The 14,680-nt window shown below is 43.1% G+C and overlaps 1 protein-coding gene across 1 annotated transcript in view; it reads right to left on the bottom strand.

Moving 5' to 3' along the window:
• Positions 1 to 14,680, bottom strand: part of LOC121288345 — an 85,662-nt gene that overhangs the window by 51,957 nt on the left and 19,025 nt on the right. The window contains exon 10 of the mRNA XM_041206899.1: positions 835 to 939. Within this exon, the coding sequence (XP_041062833.1) occupies positions 835 to 939 (105 nt within the window). The remainder of the gene's footprint in view (positions 1 to 834; positions 940 to 14,680) is intronic.

Consider the following 14,680-nt stretch of genomic DNA (forward strand, 5'->3'; position numbering starts at 1 on the left):
ATGATGTACTCCAGCACCTATTATTTTTGTTCTTATGTTATGTTTTTGTATTATGCCCTGGCCCATTGACGTTGAAGCACAGAACATGCAAACTCTGTGCTAGCTCCTTGTTACTATAATTTCCGCATACAGCTCAGCACAACACAAACTGCTGGCCAGCCACAGGTTCAGCAGAGGGCTGAAGACTCTATGAGGCTAGCACATGTTGCAGCTAGCCTCTAGCTCTTAAAGGCAGTCTCTCCCTCTTAGCAGGACGCTGCACTGAATCACAGGAGGCTGCTATTGCTGCAATTCTGTACAGAAGAAATGAAACACCAGGGCTGAGCGAGACCGCCCAGGTTTACTGATACACTACTAGAAGCATTGGTCAAGGTACTGAACAGAGGAGAGAGGCCATATTGCCATGGAGGAGTAGGGGGAGGATGCAAATCCTCCAAAGGGTATAGGTGTAGGTAGCAAGGGAGGTCAATGCCTGGAGTCAGACCCTGAGAACCTGGCTGCAGTGCTGGAAGAATTTAATGGCCTCCTCTGTGTGGCTAAGGTTAGTGAATGTATCTTCATATGATACCTCATATTCACCACACCTCTCTCACTGCTCAATGCAACACAGTGCCGTTTTTTATTAGCTCTCAGGACTTATGACTAACATTCACATAAACCCCATCTCACCCTCCCACACTTTACAAAGATGCCAGCTCAAACCCACCTCTTACAGCCGCCATGTACCTTCAACTATTCACCTATAGCAGGCACATCAAACAGCCAAAGTGGTGGAGAGTTGTAGGGATACAGGGAACAAAACTTCTTTCCCTGCCCAACATGACGACAATTTACCAGCATTGCCTCTGGAGCGAAATCAGCCGCTCTCTGGTAGGTTTTCAGTGTCAACAATTTGTATTCATATAGCACCTTTAGTGCAGACTTGAACTTCTCAAGGCGCTAAACAGAGGTACCAAACAGGTTTCCCATTTACTATAAGTATCTGGTTCCCTCTTACCTCCATTAAAGTAAAAGCGAAGTTGGAAACAGGATGTGGCGGCTAGGTGGTCCTGGTCAGCGTGGCTCCACACATCACCAAAATCTGATCGCCAACCTGTCAAGAGCGTGTGGACAATGCTGGCGCCCAAGGTCCCCACGTTAAAGTCATGCGCAGGCTTCTACAAGGCTGCATTCGTCTGAATCCCTGAAACCTCTAGTGGTAGAGGTCACTGGTTTGGAAGGTGCTGTGGAAGAAGTCATAGCAAATTACTGTAGTGACCTTGTACAGATTGCTCCACTGTGCACTGGAGGTTTGTAGATAGTACACATGGCTGCCACTGTGCACTGGAGGTAGAGGGATTGAATGTTTAAGGTGGTGGGCGGCACATCAATTAAGTGGTGTCAAGCTTCTTGAGTGTTGCTGGAGTTTCACTTATCCTGGCAAATGGAGAGTATTCCGTCACATCCCTGTCTCGTGCCTTGTAGATGTGGATAGGCGTTGGGGAGTCAGGAGGTGAGTCGCTTGTTACAGGACACAAAGACTTTTAACTGCTGGGAAAATTCAGCAGGTCAGGCAGCATCTGAGGAGAGGAACAGAGTTAATGTTTCAGGTTGTGTGACCTTTCTGCTAAATGACAAGGCTGGTGTCCCTAATAGATATTTCAGAATAAACTCCAAATTCTACCCAACTATCTAATTATCCCTTTACTAGACATTTGTATAGACAAGTACTGTTTGTGTTTTTGCAGAAAGAGAAGAGAAATAACTTCTCTGCCAGGTGGCTTCATGCTCCGCCTGCTTATTCCATAAGAATTGGTTGTTGTTATTGATACTTCAAAAAGTCAGGGTGATTGACATTTTTATTGCCTTCTAAGTGAAATGACTTTTTTTTAACATATAAAAAGTTATGAATGAAATACTTTATCAAAAGTTTTTTTTTACACACATAACTGTCACTATACGGTTCATTTGTTCTCTACCGTGTATATTGTCTCACTGGTATGGAAGTGCTATAGCTTGACATTGGGGGCATGAGGGGCCATGGTGGTGGGTGGAAGTTCAGAGCTTGAAATAGGTGCATGAGAGACTGGCAAGCCTGAGTGGAAGGGCATAGATTGGCATAGGGAGCATGAAGGTTCATAGGGGGTAGGTGGGGACATGAGGCGGCATGGATGGGGCTTGGGGAGTGTTTGGAGGGTGAGTGGGTCTGAGGGGTGAGAGAAGGAGGGCCATTTTGTTTTTATTTAACTGGGACAAGGTCCCACTACACCAAAGTGGGCCTTTTAAAAAGCCCACTTTTGCAACTGGAATCCCCTGTGGTTGCCTCCAAACTTGTTCTCGAGTCTGGCCTGGCTCCAGCCCGCACCTGCCCCCTAGCAATGAAGATCCCACCTTTGTAGGCACTTCCTCCCAAGACAAGCAGGCTGGCAATTTTCCCGAATCCTGCTACCCGCCTCGAGGATGAAAATTCAGGGTTTTTTTTCAGAAGTTAACAAACGGCCTAAATGGTTAAGGCCAAGTCTTTGAAAAGCAAAACCTTTAGTCCAAATTGCCACCATGCTGTGTTTTAGTTCTCAAAAACTGCTGGATTTCTTGCTGCACTATCAGTATTTATGTGAAGCTGGATGTTAATAGAATCCAAGCCAGTTGGTGAAGTCAAAACCAAGGCATAGACATTTTCTTTACTGAGAGAATTTATTGACTTTGTTCAACCTCGTACCTCTTCTCCCACACCCAGTGCCCCAGCTGTCCCCTATTTATATGTGATCAAAGTACTTATTTAAACAAAGCCATTCACCAGTGTATCTTAACAATATAAACAATATAATTAACAAACTATTAACAGTTTTCCTTTCTTTCTATAAACAATAAACTGTATAACACACTCACATTTGTTATTCTTTCTCACCAGGGATATGATAAACCCTGCTGTACTGGAATATCCATCCAGGCAATTGACATGGTGAAGCATCGCTAAAAATGACTAATTTCATATCTTCTGGATCACCCAAGGCTGGAAAATTGAGTGAGCATTTCCCTGAATTTAATTTCCTTAATGTTTTATTTGTTGTCAGAACTTCCTCAACTGTAACATGTTTCATCATAGAGCTCAGTTCCAATACATCAAAAAAATTAGCATCAGGTCGAGTCTGAGTGCACAACCAGTTCAACTGTCCAATCAAAATTCTTAATTGGTCTGTTTCTTCCTTGGATGCAGGGTTCTCTTTTTGTGAGGACCTGGCCTGATTTATTGGAATGCAATTGACATTTTCCAAATAAGACTGTTGATTGAAGATCAGTCCCAACTTATTTTGCTTAATGTCTAATCCTATATATTTAAAGGTAACAAAGCCTGACTTTCAGTGTTGAATTCCATCTTTATTTTATCTATCACCCAATGCTTAGCTTCTGCAGAAAGTCATCAATGTGCATCATAAAGATGCTTGTTAGTTTCTCCTTGTGATACCAATAGAACATTGCTGGGTCAGCTTTTAGCTGAATGCAACCAGTTTTCAACAGGATGGACCTAACTGAGAAATACCACACCCTTCAACCCGTAAACACACTTGTTTAATTTCCACAGTTTCCCTTCTATATCGCCAGCTTTTTAAAGTGGTTTCAAAAACACTTCCCTGTGAAACTTCTCACCCTGCAAAAATGTAGCTTTTATATCAATCAATTTACATTCCCAGGAATATGTTGCTAAAAGAGCCAAGAAAGCCTTCAAGCTCACTTTTCCTGCAGTGGGGGAATCCACGCTGACAGCTTGATCACCAAGTCTCCTTTCAAAAAGTCAAGCCATTAGTCTGGCTTTAGCCTTATATGTGCCATCAGGAAGTACCTTTTCTGTGCATATTCACCTGTGTGATAAGGCTGGCTGTCCCCTGTCCGGTATTTCAGTGTATTTCCAACTCTTTTTGTTTGGCACCCTTTATTCACTTATCATCTAATTTGTTAATAGCAACAAAAACATCTCGATCATAAGGTCTTCTACTTCTAGTGGCATTCTTAGCCTGTTCTATGGCCCTTGTTCTTGTCAAACTACGACATCTACTCGCCCTTCTATCTCTTTCTGGACTACTGTTACACGATCTCTCCCTCCTACGATGAGAGTCCCTTTTGCATGTCAGTGATCTTTTCCTAGGGCTGTGATCACTTCCCTGTCCACTTTCAGAACTCATCCGGCATTTTCTGGCCTTCCATACCTTAACCTCATTTTGCCAATCCATGGGTCTTACCTTCTGGAGATTGCGCATCCAGCCAATGTTTGTATTTGCTGGTGGCTTTCCTTGCTCCCCTTATAATGGTGGCATCCCTTTACTCAGAGGCCCCCACTGCCATATATGTTACTCTAGTGCCAACTTTTGATTGTTGTCCTTTGGGATAAATAGCCTTATCCTGTGCTTCAGCATCACTTTGTTCCTATTCATTCAGCTCTTTATCTGCCATAATCTGCTTCTTGTAATTCTTCAATAATTGTTTATGTGAAGTGCATGGTACCTCTTCACTTTCTATTACCTGTTCAGACTCTGTAAATATATAATCAGTGCCAATTAGCCTTGAGGAATGTACTCTAACAGCTTGATTGCCATAATAAAAACAGAAAATACTGGAAAAACTCAGCAGATCTGGCAGCATCTGTGGAGACAGAAACAGAGTTAACGTTTTGAGTCCATGTGACTCTTCTTTAGAGCTAAAGAGAAGTAGAAATATGATGAATTTTACATTGTTTAAGAGGCGGTGGAGCAGCTGGAACAAAATAGAAGGTCAGGGAAAGGTGACAGCTAAGGAGAGATTGACAAAGATGTCATGGACAAAAAACAAAGGGGGTGTTAATGGTAGTGGTAAGGGCTAAAGAAAGTGCTGATTGTGGCATTAAGGTAAGATAGCAGAAGGTGCTAATAGCAGATCAAGGGTCAGCGCTCTGTAAAAGCAAAACAAAGATGCAAGTGACAGAAGGCCCTGTGGTGGGAGGAGGAAGTTTGGGGAAAAAGACTAAAATATGAATAAATAAATACAGGAATAAAATAAAATTAAAAATAAATAAATAAATAAATAAATATTGGATTAAAAAAAGAGGTCAAAATAGAGGAGAGAGTTCATGGGCTGCAGTTGTTGAACTCAATGTTAAATCCAGAAGGCTATAAGGTGCCTAATTATAAGAGGAGGTGCTGTACCTCCAGTTTGCATTAGGCTTCACTGGAACATTGCTGCAGGCCCAGGACAGACATGTGGGCATGAGAGCAGGATGGTGTGCTGAAGTGGCAAGCAACAGGATGGTTTGGATAATGCTTGTGGATTGAGCGAAGGTGTTCCACAAAACGGTCACCCAATATGCGCTTGGTCACCCCAATGTAGAGGAGATCGCATTGGGAACAGCAAATGCAGTAGACCAAATTGAAGGAGGGGCAAGAGAAGCACTGCTTCACCTGAAAGGAGTGTTTGGGGCCTCAGACAGTGAGGAGGGAGGAGGTAAAGGAGCAGGTGTTGCACTTTCTGCAATTGCATGGGAAGGTGCCATGGGAAGGGGATGAGGAGGTTGGGGTTGATGGTGGGGTGAACCAGAGTGTCCCAGAGGGAGTAGTTCCAACTGCTGATGGAGATGGGATGGAGGTCAGGGGAGGATGTGTTTGGTGGTGGCATCATGCTGGAGTTGGCAGAAATGGCAGAGGATATTCCTTTGAATGTGAAGGCTGGTGGAGCAAAAAGTGAGGACAAGGGGGACCCTAACATGGTTTTTGAAGGGAGGGAAGAGCTGAGGGCAGAGGTACGGGAGATGGGTTGGACATGGCTGAGGGCCCTGTCAACCACAGTCAGGGATAAACCTCAGTTAAGGAAAGAGGAAGACATGTCAGAAGCATTGTTTTGGAAGGTGGCATCATCGGAACAGAAGCAACGAAGGCAAAGGAACTGGGAGAATGGGATGAAATCCTTAGAGGTGTGTGGAGCTGTAGTCGAGGTAACTGTGGGAGTCAGCGGGCTTGTAATGGATATTGGTGGACTGTCTATCACCAGAAATGGTGATTGAGAGGTCAAGGAAGGGAAGGGAGGTGCTGGGGATGGCTTATGCGAAGCTGAAAGAGGGGTGGAAATTGCAAGCAAAATCAATAAATTTTTCCAGGTCTAGACAAGAGCATGAAGCGGCACTAATATTGTCATCGATTTATTGAAAGAAGAGTTGTGGGAGGAGGCCTGAGTAGGACTGGAACAAGGAATGTTTCACATACCCCACAAAAAGATAAGCATAACTGAGGCCCATGTGGCTACCCATAGCCACATCTTTTATTTGGAGAAAGTGAGACGTCAAAGGAGCAATTGTTCATTGAGAGAACAAGTTCAGCCAGATGGAGGAGAGTGGTGGTGGATGGGGATTGTTCGGGCCTCTGTTCAAGGAAGAAGCAGAGACCCCTCAGACCATCCTGGTGGGGGATGGAGGTGTAGAGGGATTGGAGGTCCATGCTGAAGGAGAGGTGGTTAGGGCCAGGAAACTGGAAATTGTTGATATAATGTAGGGCATCAGAGGAATCATGAATGTAGGTGGGAAGAGACTGGTCGAGGGGAGAGACAATGGAGTCAAGATAGGAAGAAATGAGTTCCATGGGGCAGGAACAAGCTGACACGATGGGTCTACCAGGATAGTCTTGTTTGAGGATTTTGGAAAGGAGATAGGAGCGGGCTGTACGGGGTTGGGAGACTATGAGGTTGGAAGCTGTAGAAGGAAAATCTCCAGAGGAGATGAGGTCAGTGACAGTTCTGGAAACAATGGCTTGATGTTCGATGGTGGGGTCATGGTCCGGGCAAGGTAGGAAGAAGTGTCTGAGAGTTGGCGTGCAGCATCTACAAGGTAGAGGTCTGTAAGCCGGATAACAACACCACTCTTGTCATCAGGTATGATAACAAAGTCAGGGTTTGACCTGAGGGAATGGAGTGCTGCAAGTTCAGAAGAAGAGAGGTTGGAGTGGGTGATAGGAATAGAGAAACTGAGATGGCCGATGTCACACCAACAGTTCTCAATGAAAAGATCAAGGGCAGGTAAGAGGCCAGAGGGAGGGGTCCAGGTAGAGGGAGAACACTGGAGGCGGGTGAAAGGATCCGTTGAATGGGGGGAGGACTCCTGCCCAAAGAGGTCAACACGGAGACGAAGGCAATGGAAAAAGAGTTCAGCATCGTGCTGAGCCCGAAATTCATTGAGATGATGGCGTAAGGGGATCAAACTAAGTCTTTTGCTGAGTACAGAACATTCAGTATCAGGGAGGTGAATGTCAGAGGGTATGGTGAATACACAGCAAGGGGTAGGATTCGAAGAAGGGATGTGGTCAGAGGGATGGGAAAGGGTGGAGGGTACTGGATGGGCGTTGCTATCAATAAGCTGTTGGAGCTTGTGTTCCTTAACATCTGAAAGGAAGAGAAACGGTTTCCTGTTAAGGCATTGGATGAGATGAAGAATAAAATGAAACTGGGGGGAAGGGCAGCTTAGAAATTGGGTGCATCGGTGCTGCTGGAGGGAGAGGTCGAGTGTGTTCATATGGCGGTGCATGGCACTGAGTATGGATCTCAGGTTATGGCAAGAACAGCAGGACGAGGAACATTGTATGTCCCGGAGATACCTGTAACCCTGGGTGAATTCGAAACATGAGGGCTGGAACTCCAGTTGGAATCCACGTGAGTAAGTCAGAGATAGAGACAGTTGCTGAGGAAGGTAATAAGGCTGTGAAAGCAAGGCCGGTAAAGCGAAGCGAGGCAAGGCTAGTAAACACCAGGATGGAAATGGAAAGCAATGTAGGTGAACAGGGTGAAAGAGACAAACGGAAATCTTGTCGGAGAGAAGAGCAGTACTTCTTCAAGGTAGGCATTCCTGGAAGAGAATTGGCAGTGAATTAAACATGAATATAAAAGCAAAATACTATGGATGCTGTAAATCTGAAATTAAAACAGAAAATGCTGGAAAAACTCAGCAGGTCTGGCAGCATCTGAGGAGAGAGAAACAGAGTTAATGTTTCGAGTCCGTATGACCCTTCTTCAGAATTCAAGAGAAGTGGAAATGTGAAGGTTTTATACAGGTTGGTGGAGCAGGTGGAACAAGATAGAAGGTCAGGGATAGGTGACAGCTCAGGAGGGATTGACGAAGAAGTCATGGACTGTCTTTCCACCACTGCCTATAACCTTACCTGGGCCTTTCCACTCTTTCTGCCCTTCCCTTTTGTAATATACCATGTCCCCTGGATCAGAATTTATTTCTGATGGCCTTGTGCGGTGCTGTAAGGCACGCCAAATTTTCTCTGAAACTTCAGCCTTGATAAATGCCCTTCTCCCTGCTTGCAGGGCATTCAAGTGCTCAGAAAAAAATGTACTAATCATAGTCCCTTCTAAGTCCAGGGGATAATCCCACATCACCAAAGGTATTTTTAAATTTCTCCCATAAACTAATTGATAGGGACTCCAACCCCCAACCATTTGAAGTGAATTCTTCACCTGGACTGCCCACACTGGGGCAGATGTCAGTTTACAGCTCAGTTGGTCAGGTAAGATTTTATGATGCATTTCATGAATTACTGTGTGATTTCTTTCACAAAACCCTTACTACAGGGACTTTCCACTGCTGTGTTCATTATTACGATGTCCATATTTTCACACATACTTTTAAATTCATCGTTGGAAAACACCTCCCCCCCCGCAACGCCTATTGTCAGTTAGGAATTAAACCAGTGCACCCAGTCTTGTTCCTATCTATTTTTCCATTATCTTGTCCACAATTACCTTTTAGTCTTAACTATATATCATTGTTGAGACTGAGAGTAGTTGCCCTACCTATGAAGTGTAAAAGAAAAATGTTTTTGTCCTTATCCCATAGCTTCAAGTCCATTGCTGCAATTTCATCCAACTCTTGCTAATGGAGACTCAGTATGGGCTGTGATGGTGTCCTCCTATTTTTCTTTTTAACCTATATCGCATTTCTCTCCTATAAGTTTAGTATATTCATCGTCCATTGACCCTGCCTCCTTTAGTAGAATTTTTAACCCCATACAAGATGGATGGGAAAACTGCTGATGTAGTTTGAAAACAATTTGCCTTTTTCCCTTTAAACTCATAACCCCTGGTGTCATCAAGACTTACTATTAAGATTAGAAATGTTAGGTCTTGTTAAAGGGACACAATAATGCCCAATTGTGTAAACTGTAAATCTAGATTTTCTAAAAACAATTGCCTTATTGTGTTCTGTATCTAATTTCATCGAGCCATTTTCATAGACAGCTTACTCAACAGTAAGAGTAGTTAACTGGATACTACACCTGTCCTGATAAAATGGTTCACCCTGGGTATTTTACACGGAATCACCACTCTCTCTAGTTACTTTAACTAGTGTTATTGTCCATGAACCTGATGTAAGTAGAACTTTCATATTCCTTAACCTTAGTTCGGTCTTTACTATTTAGAGAATCCAGGTAACAGTTTAATCGATTCACTCCACAAAATGTGGGCATGTACTCACTGTCTAATACAGCACAATTGAATGAGTCCACAACTGGAACACCCATTACCGGACTAAAGCCTCTGGTGACCTGTACAATACGTTCTGGCTGATCAGTATAGTTACCTTTCCCTTCTGAACCTTCCTTGTCAGGTGTCATTTCAAAAACCCTGTTATTCTGGTTCAGACAATTCATCGCATAATGGTATTACCTCAACTAATGTGTATCCATTTGTGATGCCAATTTGTAAGTTTTAAGGTTAGGGAGTTACAGAATCCCAAAATAGGTTGTTGAGAACTCATAAGTAATTTTAAGGTTGTTTATTAAGTAACAGCAGTTTAGATATGATGCATAAGCTAAATAGATAGGAAAAGTATTTCATCCATGACAGGTGAGAGCAAGTTGCTGATCCCATAGGGCAAACGGATGGATTGCACAGAGTAACTGCTGATGTCTGTAGCTTTTGGCCGCAGTCTCCTGCTTTCTAACCAAAGTGTAAACTTGCCCAGTCCTGCCCCCCACCCCAACCCAACACTTCCTCCATCTTCCCTGGTCTCCCTCCATCTAAAGAAGGCAGCTGCCCAACAAGAAATACCCCCTGCCTCTGGGCGCTCATTAATATAGTTTATCTCTAGGGGCTGGTTGTTTATACTATGTCAATCCTGATTGGATCTGACCAATGACTGCAGGACTGGTACCCAACGTGTCACCACACCCGTCGGTCCATCACCTTAGCCTGAGCTCATCATTTACTTTACTTCATGCTTGGAGCCATTTGTTAGCCTTTACTAAACACTTGTACTAACCCCATAAGAATTCTATAATTTTCTGAAAAGTACCATTTCTTACAAGTGTAAATAAGTGTCTCTTTATAACTCTTTTGAGTACAAACCTGTTTCCATCTGTTTCAGATGAAGTTACATTGTTTCATAGTTTGCCATTGTGAGATTTGAACTCTTGATTTTTTTTTGTGCTTAGGATCTGTCTGGTAACTCTTTCAAGTACAAACCCATTTCCATCTGTTTCAGATGAAGTTACATTGTTTCATAGTTTTGCCATTGTGAGATTTGAACTCTTGATACTCTTTTGAGTAAACCTGTTTCCATCTGTTTCAGATGAAGTTACATTGTTTCATAGTTTGCCATTGTGAGATTTGAACTCTTGATACTCTTTTGAGTAAACCTGTTTCCATCTGTTTCAGATGAAGTTACATTGTTTCATAGTTTGCCATTGTGAGATTTGAACTCTTGATACTCTTTTTGAGTAAACCTGTTTCCATCTGTTTCAGATGAAGTTACATTGTTTCATAGTTTGCCATTGTGAGATTTGAACTCTTGATACTCTTTTGAGTAAACCTGTTTCCATCTGTTTCAGATGAAGTTACATTGTTTCATAGTTTGCCATTGTGAGATTTGAACTCTTGATCTTGGGGTTACAAACCCAGTACCATAACCACTTGGCTATTTAGGCCAAGCCCCAAGTGTCTCTTTATATGTGCTCCAATAATCATCTAATGAATGCCCTCCACCTGTATATCCTTAATTTATATAATCAACAATACCTGGACAATCTTCCACATTGTAGCTGTACTGAAACAGCTTGACTGGGCCCTTTCTTGTTCTGGAGAAAGGGTTGCAGATGGTACCAAACACTGGGGCCTGGGGGCTAGGAGGGGCCCAGGCTGGGTAATTTAAATGGTGTTCTCGTTGTCCTTCAGCTCAATTGTTCTGATTTTTTTAAAGCTAGTTTTTCAGCTCCGTTTCACTATTTGCTGTGCTGCTGCTTCCAACCTTCAGGTAGCTTCATGATTCCGTTTCTTTTCTTGAAAAGCCTGCCAGAAAAACATGAAGCTGCCTGAAGATCAGCAGCAGCAGCACCGCAACAACTGTGAGTGTTCTTGGTTGAAAAACGGTAAATGAAATCTCGAATTAATTTAGAGCCAACTGGATGGTGCATAGGGGTGGGAAGAAGAGGGTGGGGGGATTTTGTGGTGAGGTAAGCAGGTGCGGTGGAGGGAAAACTGGGGGCTGGTGGATAGAGGGGTTTTGGGGGTGGTGGTTGTGGTGTGAGGTTGGGGGATGCTGGAGAGGGAGTGTGGCCATTGGGTGAGGTGGGGGGGTTGGGGATTGGAGGGATAGGGGCTGTGAGAAGCAGGAGATTGGGGGGTGGGATGGCAATATCACTTTTAAGATTTAGTGCCACAAAATTAAATACTGTAGAGTTCGCCAAATTCTCTTTTGAATTTAAACCAGCATATAAACAGCAGCATAAATTTTCATTGTGTCCTAAAAATAGCCTGATTCTGATGACATGCTGTGTTGATGTACCAGAGGCTTGAGAATCTTGGGCCTCATTAAAACCAATGTAAGGAACTAAAAGCCAGGAGTGATAGAAAACAGGACGTTGACTCACTATCGCCCATTTTATTACTCTTGCAAAATCTGGAATGAAATCTGTACTTGTCACTAAGAGATTGCTGAAAGGTTTGACAAATCTCTACTCCATCCTAGCTTCACCCCACCCTGCACCATCCTGTTTAAAATCTAGCTGAAGGCAGTCACACTGTGGGACGAAAATTTCTCTGTGGGGAGGATTCCCGATAATCCATTGCAACTTCGGCAAAAAAAAAAATCCATTAAAATCCCAGAGAAACAGCATAAAGGGCTATCACCATAAAGGGTCTTTATAGAAACCCAATCCTATGACTTAGAGGCCTGAATTTTCTGGTCGGGATCCGGGTTGGGGGGGGGGGGGGGGGGGGGGGGTGCAAAAGAGCGCAGGCCCCGATTCTCCCTCATCCACACAGGGAGCGCTCAGCACTTCCGGGTGCACATCACGCTGGGCAGACCTTATTTGGCCCAACAACGTAAAATGGCGGCACGCAGCCTATCATAGGCGGCGATCGGCTGCGCGCCCGCCCATGCCTGCTCCTGCGCAGTTCGCCCGGCGGGGAGAAAGTGTTCCCCAGTGCTTCTAGAAATGATTTCTCTCAGGATATTGCGGTCACACACTTTTGTTTGCTTGTTGGAATTTCTTATTAATTAATTAATTTTACATTTTAGGTTGTAAATTCACAATGTACAACATAATTTGTATGACAGCATCTAGGCGAAGGGGAAACAATCCAGCTCTTGACTTAAGGCCGCACCAAATTTTTTGTACCATGTATCATGCTTCTCTGAAAAATTCAGGTCAACAATTCAATCTACGTTTTTCCTGAGCTGCTGGTAGATGCCTGGTGACAAATCCTGGGGACGATGTCATCAGCGTAAAACGGGCAGATGCCATTTATGGTATATTGTGCATTGGCACTGGAGAAGTCAGAATGGTGAAGTTGTATTAGCTGCAGCATTGAATAACTTTGTAAATGTAGTGATTTCCTTATAGCCACTTTCCTAACATAAGTCAATTGCCCTGTAATTAATTATCCATAGGGAATCAGCATTGGGCTTCCAATTTCACCATTGGTACAGTCACTCTGCCCACTGCATGTAGGTGTAATGAAAGAAAGACAAAATCTACATTTCTTCCTTTCATAATGTCTCAAAACATTTTACAGCCAATTAAATACTTTAGAGTTGTCATCACTGGTATAATGTTAGCAATGTTATCAAATGGCAGAGCAGGCTCGAGGGGCCAAATGACTTACTCCTGCTCCTAATACATATGTTCATACGTCATTCCAGATGATGAGATGAGCTGGATAGATGGCCTTTATCATCCTTAATTATCTTGTGAACAGAGGCTGTAGTTCCATTTATTGTTTCCTGTGAGCAGGCTTGGTGGGGTGATATTACCAGGACAGGAATGCATAAGGACTCATAGTGAATCAGTAACCTGTTTTACCCTGCATGATTCTCAGCAGTCTTTTCCATTGACTTGAATCTTGTCCTACTGTCTACTTACCTATTATCCCACACTTTATTTTGGTGCTTTTATGAGTTTTTGGAGGGATGAAATATTGTGATAAAGTTGTGTTACATAGTAGATATTGAAAATATATTGTAGTGAGAAGCAACACTCAGCAGAGTCTTCAAACTTGCTGATCAAGAAAACACTGATAGAATTATGAACCATTTAGTCTTTGTCCTCTGGCCTTTGAAAAGTTGTCTAGCACAGAGACACCTGAGAGCTCCAATGTTTCTCACTGACAGTGAAGACCTATCTTGTTCAATCATTCCACTTTATTGCTCAGGAGTCATTTGATCTTTCTTAATCTGGGAGATTACTGATTAAATGGAATCCAATTACATCCCTTCTATGAAATAATTATATTGAAAAATATGCACCCAGGCAGAAGAAAGTCTTCTAATTATTTGACAGAATGGGAAAGATCTTGTACAGTTTATCTAGGTTGCAAGTATTTAATCTTACCCTCAAATACAATTATGAATTTACTGTCACCGGGGCCAAATGGTGCAATGTACAGAACATGTTAATGAGGACTGAGGCAGACAACCAAAATCAATGTTATCATCTGCACAGTGTCATAAATAAGTAATTGGATATTTTCCTGCCAAATTAACAATATTGCACAGTGCTGTTAAAGTAAGTTTTATCCTCTGGTTTGTTTAATAGTTGCGGTGGAATCACCAAAAGGGTGTACACAAACTAACATTGTACCACAATTTTGCTGCTCTTAATATTAATGACCCATGCTGTATCTATACCGGACAATATCTGTAATTAGATGCTGAAAATAGGCGTCATCATTTTACCAGGACTTTTCTGTGTGTTTGATGAATTGATTGGTCAATCTTGAAAGAGAAAAAAATATCATGCATGAGTGAGGGGGAGGGTTAAGTGAGTGGCCGGGTGGGGGGGCGGGGGTGGGTGGGTAGTGAATAAAGGCTCTGGAAAGAAGAGAAACACCAGGGGCCATGATTTTTCTCCCTGACAGTGGTCCTGGAGCATGTTACCATTACAACAGCTGAAAATTATGGATACCGTTCAGTAGGTCTTAATGAAGTCTTTACAGCCTTAAGTGGGTCATCTCTATGTATAACACTATAATTAATAAATAAATAAAGGGTTCAAGATAGGAGCTGTCTCCATGGCTGCTGAGAGGACTTCATAATGAAAATTTACCCTCCACGCATAAAGACCCTTGCATCAGTGCGTCTTAACTTGTAGATCGCAAGCCCCCAATGGGATCGTGAGATGTGATTTTGGGGTCAGGAGCTCTGAGGCACCAATGACCCTCGGACTGACAGCTGAGGGGCACCTTCAAA

The sequence above is a fragment of the Carcharodon carcharias genome, chromosome 15 (assembly GCF_017639515.1).
Source record: "Carcharodon carcharias isolate sCarCar2 chromosome 15, sCarCar2.pri, whole genome shotgun sequence".
Taxonomy (NCBI): Eukaryota; Metazoa; Chordata; class Chondrichthyes; order Lamniformes; family Lamnidae; genus Carcharodon; species Carcharodon carcharias.